The 9872-nt window shown below is 57.7% G+C and overlaps 1 protein-coding gene across 1 annotated transcript in view; it reads right to left on the bottom strand.

The window, feature by feature from the left end:
• Positions 1–3148: 3148 nt before the first annotated feature.
• The window catches only part of PADI1 (peptidyl arginine deiminase 1), a 32776-nt gene continuing 26052 nt past the window's right edge, over positions 3149–9872 (bottom strand). The window contains exons 12-16 of the mRNA XM_037500167.1: positions 8192–8336; positions 7217–7310; positions 6178–6257; positions 5194–5319; positions 3149–3481 (exon numbers count right to left, since the gene is read on the bottom strand). Of these exons, the coding sequence (XP_037356064.1) occupies positions 3248–3481; positions 5194–5319; positions 6178–6257; positions 7217–7310; positions 8192–8336 (679 nt within the window). The 3' untranslated portion in view covers positions 3149–3247. The remainder of the gene's footprint in view (positions 3482–5193; positions 5320–6177; positions 6258–7216; positions 7311–8191; positions 8337–9872) is intronic.

Raw genomic sequence — 9872 nt, 5'->3', positions numbered from 1 at the left:
CAGCCAGAGGAGCTTAGGATGTCAAAGGAAAGAGGTTCTCTTGTCAGCTGGGGAAACTGAGGCCAGCAAAAGCTCTGGGCAAGGGAGACTTGGGTCCAGCCTCCACCATGCACTGGTTATACGGCGCAGGGGCTCATGTGCCCTCGCTCGGAACCTTGGTTTCCCCACCCGTAGAAAAGGTGGCTAATCACTGACCCTGGCAGAGATAATGGCGGGACACACCCTGCCCCTCGAGCTCAAAAGGTGCTGAATAGAGGTTTCCTCCTTTCTCCTCGGTGACACTGACAGTCTGACTAGGGTGGGGGCCCGTACCTGCTCCCCAGAGCCTCCAGCTAGTACACTTCACCAATTCAGGGATCTCTAGACTCTAGGACAGATGCTCTTATCTCCCTAGTTTCTAGGAAGGAGAGTGGCTGGGCTGTGGCTCCAATAACAGCTTCACTAAAAGGCTATGAAATGGCCTGGTGGTTGACTCTGCTCTGGGTAAGAGTTAAAGCTCTTGCCTCTGACCATCTCCCCAGCTGTTTGTAGGTACAGTTGGAGAATGAATGCAGAAAGTGGGAGCTCCCTCTGGGTTCTGGTCCACTTTTCTGTGCAGAACCAGCCTCCCCTTTGAAGTACACCCGTGCCTTAACTTCCCCAGTTAATGCCAGCATTTAGAAACAGATCTATGGTTTGTTCAGACTAAAGTGTTAATGACTGATGGGAGGCAACTTTTCGCCTCTTAGTCAACAATAAAAGCTAAGATAAAAAAGTGAGCATCGGGCCTCCCTGGTGGCACAGTGGTTGAGTGCTGGGCTGCAAAGCTGCCTGCGGCCTCTGCAGCCCCGGTTCGATCCCTGACCACCGGCGAGGGTCCCACATGGCGCGCAGACCCCTCCTGCCACGCCCGCTGCTCCCCTCAGCAGTGTCCTCCGTCTGTCTGCCTGTTCTGTTCCCCACTCTGGCTCTGGTGAATTCTCTCACCCTCCCGGGCTTCTGACTGTACCCAGTGCTTGTATAAATAAATAAATAAATCTTTAAAAAAAAAAAAGTGAGCATCACAGATGCGATCTGAAGCAGCAGCAAATACATCGGGTGAAAAGGGTGATGTTTTTAGGCCCCTGAACTCAGAATGCTGAGACTGGGTAACTTTGTAACTTTAGAGGCAGGAACCCGACCCACAGTGTCCTGTTTCTCTAGGAACCAGTCCTGCTGGGAATTTTCCACCTCTGCCAATAGGCCCCAACTCGCCCCTCCCCTGAGATGAGGGAGATAGGCCAGAGAAGGGAGAAGAGATGAAGAGGTAGGACTCATCCCTCCCCAGATAGCCATCTGAGCAGGGCCGTCAGCCCCAGGACACTGGGCATGTGCCAGCCGTCCTGCTGAATCAGACTGCCAGCCTGGGGGCTCTCCCAGCCTGGTGGGAGCTACCTCTGGCCCCCGGAAGTTGAGCCAAGGAGCTGGTGGCATGGTGGGTAGAATGGAGACAGGGTCTTCCTTGCTTTCCTCCCTCTTTCCCACAACCCAACAAACAGAAGCTAAGAAGGCAGCCATTTGGAGAAATGTATGTTGACATTTTATTAATCAGAAAAGAGGGGATATCAGGGCCCCCCCAACAGCCCCAGCAGCAATTCCAGAGCGTCCCATCTTAGTCCACTCCAGATGGCTTGCTCTCTCTGCCTGCCCCTCCCCACCCTTCCCTGGGAACCCTCAACCCCAACTGCACCCCCTTGACTCCTGAAGAGCTGCTTTCTCCTCTTGGGTCAGTCAGGGGCTGGCAGATGGGGTCCCACAGAGCCTGCTGGAAGGGGGGATCCAGGTGCCCTCTCCCACACATATACTTTAAATAAGAACAGTTCAGGATGCTTGCTTCTGCGTGTTTGGCTTCCAGGCAAGCCTCGGATGGCTAAGTGCTCCGCGGTTAAGCACCTAAGAGCAGCAGCAGGTCTCACCCCAGCTACTCAAAACCCCGAAGGTGGATCCCGGGGCTGAAGAGCCCCTGAGACGGCCCCACAGGCTGTGGGAAGGAGGGCCAGCTGGCTCCTTCCTGCCCATACCTCTCTGGGTCAGGGACTACCTCTGTCCCTGCCAGGCCAAGCCCGCCTGCCTGTGCCTGGCCCCGTGACCTCACCAGGCCAGGCTGTTAACCCCCACGGCAGCCCTGTCTTCCCTTCTATGGGAGGGACACAGCCTGCCTGGAGGGTTTACTCACAGGCGAAACCCAAGCTACCTGCAGGGTCTCTAGGTGGCTGGGAGAGGCCTGGCGAGCCTTCCCTCCCACTGCCTGCAGAAGGAAGGGGAGTAATTAAAGACTATTAAAGGAAATTAAGCCCCACCTTCAGAGATAACCTAATGCCCCCCACCCTCTCCTAACATCTGGGTCCCTACCCCCATGACATCTGGAACAGCCAGCCCCTTCACAGCCAGAGCCCGACCTCCAAAGCCCCCGCTCGTGGACCTAGAAGCGGGATGGGGTTTTTCCCGGGGCTCAGCGTCCCCTGCTGCCCTGGCCTCCCGCTCCCAGCCGCCTTTGCGTGTCCTCCGCGGCCTCACTTTGGCTTCTCAGCAGTTTATCAGCCGGAAGCAGCCAGCACTTGTAATTAAAGGCTTTCCAAACAGCTAACGAGCATCCTTCTGAGGACCGAGTCGGGTATTAAAGGGTTTCTGTTGCGTTTTCTTTTAAAAACAGGCCCTCGGAAGCTGGGTTTTCCTGTCCTATTTACCTGTGTAAAGTAAATATGGCTGAGGTCACAGCCTGGGGGTCCCCTGGGGGAGAAGACAGCTGGCCCAGGAAAGAGGGTTACTCACCCCCTTCCTCATCTTACAAGAGCCACAGGTACCCCACCCCCAGGCCCTCTCACTGGAGGCCCAGTTTCTGAGCCTATTCTTGGTGCAACCCAAAGGGAATGTTAGGTGGGCGGAGGTGGGGGGGACAGCTAGAAGTGGGTGCCTGCCAAGGCCACCCACAGCCACCCTCAAATGTGCTAAGGCTGCTGATGTTTTCAAAACCCCTGGGAGTTGTGGATTGCAAAGAGGAAAGGGAAGGAGACTTTCTCTCGGGCCGGGCAGGCTGCTCCCGAGGCAAGGATGTGTGGTGGCCATTCCTGCGTCCCGGTGCCAACCGTGGCCAGCACATTGGCAGGCACCCAGGGAGGAGGTGCCCATCACTTGCCCAAGAGGAATGAGGCCAGGTGGAGACTCCATGCCTTCACCCTGCTGGGCTTCCCTGGAGGTGGGCAGGGAGGATGGCAGGTGGGGAGCAGGCTCAAGGCACCATGTGCCACCACTTGAAGGGGAAGGGCTTCCGGCGCACGTTGGTGCCGCAGTGGATCTCCCCGAGCAGCTGGTGGTAGGACAAGTAGTCATCGATGAAGGTGCAGTGGAGGCCCAGCGGCTCCAGCAGGGATCGCACCTTCTCCTCCAGGCAGCAGCGGCCATTGATGATGGGTCCGAAGGGCTTGGGGATGCCCAGGTGCTTGCCCAGCACCACCATGTTGACCTGCAAAAGACAGAAGGCGAGAGGGAGGCCCGGCTGCACATGGGGGATCCTCTGGGGGGCTGACAGTGCCAGGGCCTGCTCATCCTTGTCAGCCTCCCTGGGCCGCCAGGGCTGGGGCTCCCTCAAGAACTAAGGTCTCAGGAAGCAGAGAAGAAATAGGTCCGGCGGGCCTCCCTGGTGGTGCAAGAGGTTAGGACGCAACCGATGAAGCTGTCCACAGCCTCTGCAACACAAGTTCGATCTCCCGCCAGGGAGCTACCCACATGGCGCAGCAGACCTCTCCTGACTCGCCCGCTGCTCCCCTCAGCAGTGTATTTCAGTTGGTCTTCCTATTCTGTTCCCCACTCTGTCTCTGGTGAATCCTCTCACCACCACCCCCACCTCTGGCCTGTACCCCAGTTCTTGTGTGCAAAAATAAATAAATCTTAAAAAAAAAAAAAAGAAATAGGTCCATGGTTGGAAGAAAGGAGGCGTCCCAGGTAGGGCTTCTTCAGAAAATTGTCCCAACAACTCCGTTAGAACCAGATCTTCCACCATCTGCGAGAAGCGTGTACAACGCACCTACACATGTACAAGGTCGATATTGTGAAGGCCTGATGGGGTGCGCTTGTGCAGTGTGCAGCGTGCTCAACTGTGCCTGGAAGCCAGGATCACTGCTACCATTTAGTGAGCATCTTTTAAGTGCCAGATAGATCATCACTATAACCCCCACAGCCTCCTCGGAGCCTGTGACTTGGACAGCTTAAGTAACACACTCAAGGCCACGCAGTCAGAAAACAGGGAGATGAAAATTTGACTTTGGTCTGACTCATGCTGAGAACTTCGTAGATGGGGGTGCTGCTGGGAGCCCTTGGGGACACATGAGTCTATCTCTCGTGGCACCTCTGCTTCCCTGGGCAGGGGATCTTTCCAGGGGGCCCTAACACTGAGGAAGGGAAGTCTCGCCAAGGCAGGATGTGGAGTTTTCTTAGAGGAAACCTCAGCCCCAGACTGACAGTCAGGACTTTGTGCTTGGTATGGCCTCCAATCAGCTCCAGGCTTGTGCCCCATCTTGGCTTGTCCAATGACAGGGATTTGAGTGAAAGGTCCCAGGAGGGTCTCCCATCCTGGCAGCCCCCCTCACAGCTGCTAACACGCTGACATCCTTTCCCAAGAGGTTAATGGGCACTTCAACCAGAACCGCTCTGATAGCATCGCTGGGCCCACCCCCGGGGCCCCTCTGGTGAGATCACATCTGTTCATCTGCGTGTCAGCTCCCTGAGCTAATGACAGTCACCACCTGCCCCACCTACCCGACTCAGGGGCCCCACAGGGGAGCAGCCAGCAGGGTACCAGGGTGGAGAACAGAGCAGCCACTGAGGCCCAGAAAAGGAAGCCCAAAAGATTTGGAACCCAACCATATTTCCTTCCCCCATTTTGGGGAAAAAAACCTGAGTGGTGGGGGTGGCCCTGCGCACCCTAGGGTGTCTAGCAGCACCCCTGCCATCTGCACACTAGATGCCAGTAACACTCTCGCTATGGCAAAGATGCCTTGGGACAAAATCACCCTGACTGAGAACCACTGATGGGGGAGTTTCAGATCCGCACAAAGAGCAAACACAGGCCGGGCCGCCCAGCTCTGTGCCAGGGAACCCGCCAGGTCCCCAGGTCCCCGCCAGAACCCACAGGCCCCAGGGCCAGGAGATGGCCCGACCTCCCCCTGCAGCGCTCACCATGTCTGGGAAGAAGGCTTCCGCATAGGAGTCGCTCAGGGAGAAGAGCTGCGGGATGTCGATGATGTCCTGCTCCGTCAGGCCCAGCTCCCGCTTCAGCACCTCCCGGTTCCGGTCGATGCATTTCTGGGACAGAGGAGAGGCAGCAGGCACCCAGGGAGCCAGGAAGGAGCCAGCACTCGCTGGGCACCCACTGAGTGCCCCGTAGCTAATGCCTCTGATCCTCACTAAAGCTTTGTGGTTCGCTGTCCCGGATGGGGAAACTGAGGCTCCGGTGACTAGCCCAAGGGCACAGAGCTAGGCAGCAGCAGAGCCGGGGTTTGAACCCAGGCAGTTTGCGGTTCCCAAAGTGCTGTCGCTGCACCCCACTGTCCCAGCCACAGTGGCTTACGGTCCTGCCCACCTCAGCACTTTGGGGAACTGTTGGCACTGCTAGAGAGAAGCAAGGGGCGCCTCCCCACCAGGCAGGGACTCCCAGGCTCGTGGGTGACACCTGTCCTGCCCCTTCCTAAGCCCTCCTTCTGTCACTCAGACTCCTTGACTCCCACCCACCCAGCCCTCACTCCCACCGGACCCCATTTCTGCAGCACAACTCTCTCATCTCACCAGACTTCTCAGGCGAGAACTCAGCTCTGTGCCCATGCCAACCATCACTTCCCCAGAGCAGGGCCAGGTCTCCCTTATCTTCCCGGGAGCTCCCTGAGGGCATGGCGGTGTCTCCTCCATCAGACTGTGCGTCTCTCCCACCGACAGGTCTCAGCAGCCCTCAGGACTGGCAGAGGCCCAGAGCCCCTCGCCCCACCCCAGCAGCTCCTGGGGTGCTTCTCTGTGGAGGTAGGAGACCCCCAAGAGCAGACAGCAGGCCTGCCCCTCACCCATGCATGGTGGCTGTCCACCCCTCACCTGTGCATGGAGACTGTCCTCCCTCACCTGAGCAGGAGAATGTCCTCCCCTTACCTGTGCAGGGGAATGTCCGCCCCTCACCTGTGCATAGACGCTGTCGCTCTTGAGGCTTCTGTCCGCCAGCATCTCGTTGATGCTTCTCTTCTCCTGGTGCTTTAATCCTGCAAGAGAAAGAAACAGTCGGGTCTCAGGGAGCCCTGCATGATCCAGACCAGGATTTTCCTCCCGCCCCAGGACCACCTGGGGAAGCTGGGAGGGAGAGTGGGAAGTGGAGACCTTCCTGGCTCCCCACCCTCAGGATTTGGCTGCAAGTAAACCCTGGCGATGGTTCACAGACCCCTTAGGAAGGGGCCCCTGGCTCAGGGCCCCCTAGTTATCGTGCAGTATTGAATGCCTACCATGCCCTGGGCATCCCACTGCATTCATTCCTAGCCTTTAAACAATGCTCGGTGGGGTTAATTCTCACCCCCAATTCAGAGAAGGGAAACTGAGGCACTGAGAGGTTCAGAACACATTCTTGATCCCAGTGCAAGTAGCAAAAGCATAATTTGAGTTTGCGCTATCAATATGGAATCTGTGCCCCATCCCTCGCTGAGGACATCATGTGGGGATGGGGTGACGTGGCCAGGGGACCACCAGGCTGTTGGAGAGTCTGTCAATACACAGAGGAGGGTCCAGAGGGACTTGACAACCCCCCATTCCTCACCCCTCCCACTCTTGGTCCCTCTTCCTGGTGCTGCTGCTGCATAGGCCTGAGCAACCCACTTCCGTGTGGGCCTGTCTCCTACGAGCAGGCTGGGGAGAAGGGACAGGGCCCGGGCACTGACAGGCATGTGCCCCCTGCTTCCTGTTCCCTTCCTCTCCTGGGGCGTGGCCAGGACTGCAGGGGAGGTCACCCTCTCGCACTAGCCTGGGTCCATCCGCTGGCGTCTCGCTGGCCCCATCCCATGCCTGCCTGGCCCAGAAGAGGGAGAGCCCCGCGCGCAGGTCCCACACGATGGACTCTGAACCGAGAGGTCACAGAAGACGGGCCTGTGGACACGCAGCCGTGGAAGGCGCCGCTGTTGCCTGGGGCCAGCGATGAAGGCAGGTCCCTGGGGAGGAGGCCGTGGGCACTCACCATCAAACTGGGCTGCCTCCCCATAGCCTTCCTCTTTCTTCTCTTGGAACAGTTTGAGGCAAGCGCTGGGGCTGGCCAGGAGCAGCCGGAAGCCCTGGCACAAGAGAGAGCTATGGCTCAGTGGACAGGTTTCCCCCCACCAGATGCAGAAGACCCTAAACTCAGGAGGACCTGAGTTCAGAGGTCACACAGAGCTAGGGGTCCCCCCTCCCCATCAAACCCACCCACCAGCCACAAAGAGCGGCCTGCAATTCCCCCAGACCTCCAAGCTGGTTCACGCTCCAGGCCTTTGCCCTTGATCTTCTCCCTGCCTACAGGTTGGTCCTCATTTTGTTGACTGGGGAGCTCAGCTCCCCCTCCCAGACGCTGGTCCCTGAGCGCTGTGCCCTCCCTGGTCTCTGCTGTGAGGCGACGCAGCCCAGCGGGTGACACGCTGGTCCAGAACCCACAGTCCGGACTTCAATCTTACCCTACCGCCTATGTGACCTTGGGAGAGCTAACCGACCTTCTGATCCCCAGTTTTCTTACCTGTAAAATGGGGGTAACGACAGAGCACCCATCTCATGCAGTAGTTGCAGAACCACATGGATTAAAACAAGTGCACATGCAGGTGCTTAGTAAATGTGACCAGATATTATCAGTGTCAACCCTGGGTCTTGGCTAAGGGGGTTGGATCCGAGCAAACACCCGGAAGTGTGAGAATAAGTCCATAAGTAGTGAATCAATGACTGTCCTGACCTGAGCTCTGACCTCCTTCAGGAAGCCCCCCTGATTAACACCTCCACTTGCCAAAGGGAACTGAAGATCCTCGTCTTACATCCTGGGACCCTATGAGGTTGACTCATTCCCAAGATGCCCCGGCTCCCAGCCACTGTGGACACAGTGGCTGAGCTGGTTCTGGTTGGCATCGTCCTATCCCATCCCATCAGACCAGGCAAGTGCAGAGGCGATTCCAGCAGGAGGAGAGGAATGCACCTTCTGGTCGGAGGTGGGCACAAAGCTCAGGAACTCGTCCACGTGGCCAACGGAGAGCCAGTCTGAGTAGAGCTCCACGGGTGCCTGCACCTGCTGGGCCTGTAGGAAGTTCCGCACCACCTTGGCCATTCGCCGCCCACCGGACCTGCGGGGAGGAGAGGGCACAGTCACCTCCTGCCTGCGTGCGTGGCTCAGCAATTCCCAGGCATCCCAGCCCTACTGAGGCCTCCTGACAGCTCGCTGCATGGCTCTTCTTTTATCTGCATTGCCCAGCCCCAGCACCCAGGTGCTCCCCCAAATCAGCATCCACCCTACCATCCCAGAGAGTCTGCCTTCCCCAAGGCCAGGAAGGTCCTGCCAGCCCCTCCCCACCTCCACTTGCCAAAGGGAACTGAAGACCCTCGTCTTACATCCTGGGACCCTGAGAGGTTGACTCATTCCCAAGATGCCCAGCTTCTTGTTCAAAACCTGCCCAGGACCCAGTGAGCCCCTCCCTCCGCCCAGTGTCTCCCAGAGTGGCGCCTGGACCACCTGGGGGGCAGGCTCTGGGGGACAGGGAGGGTGCCCGTTTAAACTGGGCCTTGATGTCCCACCCGTCTCAGCACCTTCCAGGATACGGCCCATCTGGTGTGTGCAGCCCGCCCGTGGACAAGCATCTTGGCTGACGCCTGAGCAAGAGGCCGTATTTGTTCAAATGGACCTCTAGTCCCCTGTAGTTCTGAAATGAGGTCTGAGCATTTTCAAACCACCCTTTATTAGCAGAGGAGGGTGGAGGTGGCCTAGTTTGGAGAAAAAAGCAGGAGCTGTGGAGGAGGGTGGAGACAGCCCCCTGCATGCAGGGACAAGGGCTCTGCCTTAGGCAAGGGGCGCGCACCCATTTCGCAGGTTAGGCAGCTGAGCCTAGAAAGTTCAAGGGGAAAGACACTTCCTGCCTTTCCCTGGCACGGTGACCCGTGCAAACACACGGGTACTATTGATATAGAAATGTTTGTTTCCAGTGTGTTACAAAAAAGGGATCCTATGTCTCGCCTTTGCTTGTCTGGTTTAAGGACATGGGGGTTTCCCCTGTTATCCGATGTGCTTTGGGAAGTTATTTCTGGGGTCTGGGAATGCTCAGGTTGTTTGCCATATGAACCAGTGATAAAAGCATTCCCAAACCCAAAAACAGCCAACCAAATCATGCCAAGCAGGACGTTCTTCTTTCCCACACACATCCGGGAAACTCGCATCATGAATAAGTTCTTGGCCCACATGCAATCTGATGGTTCTTCCCGCTCCCCTCCTCTGCCACCACTGGCCAGCGCCACCTCCTTCACCTACATAACCGCTTGCCCCTGCGCCTGGTCTCTTTGCGGTCTCTGTTTCTCTGCAATCTAGCCCGAGAGAGGTTTTGAACTATGTCGGATCCTGTCCCTCTTAGGTTGGCGTCATCTCCCTCACGGCAACCATCAGGCCCCCACGGTGGCTGCAGGGTCACCCCCTCCCGCTACCCCCACCACGCTCCTCTTGATTTGCTCGGTGCCAGTCAGACAGGCCTCCCGTCCTGCCCGCCTCGGGACCACGGCACCTGCAGTCCTCTCTGCCAGGAACTGTCCCCGCCTCCTGTCCCCGGGCCTCATCCCTCCCTCCCTTCAGGTTTGACTCAAACGTCACCATCTTTCTCTACGAGGCCCTCGCCATG

This window comes from Talpa occidentalis, unplaced genomic scaffold (genome assembly GCF_014898055.3).
Source record: "Talpa occidentalis isolate TD23 unplaced genomic scaffold, MPIMG_talOcc4v2.1 talOcc4.9, whole genome shotgun sequence".
NCBI classification, from domain to species: domain Eukaryota; kingdom Metazoa; phylum Chordata; class Mammalia; order Eulipotyphla; family Talpidae; genus Talpa; species Talpa occidentalis.
This window is presented reverse-complemented; position numbering and strand designations above follow the sequence as displayed.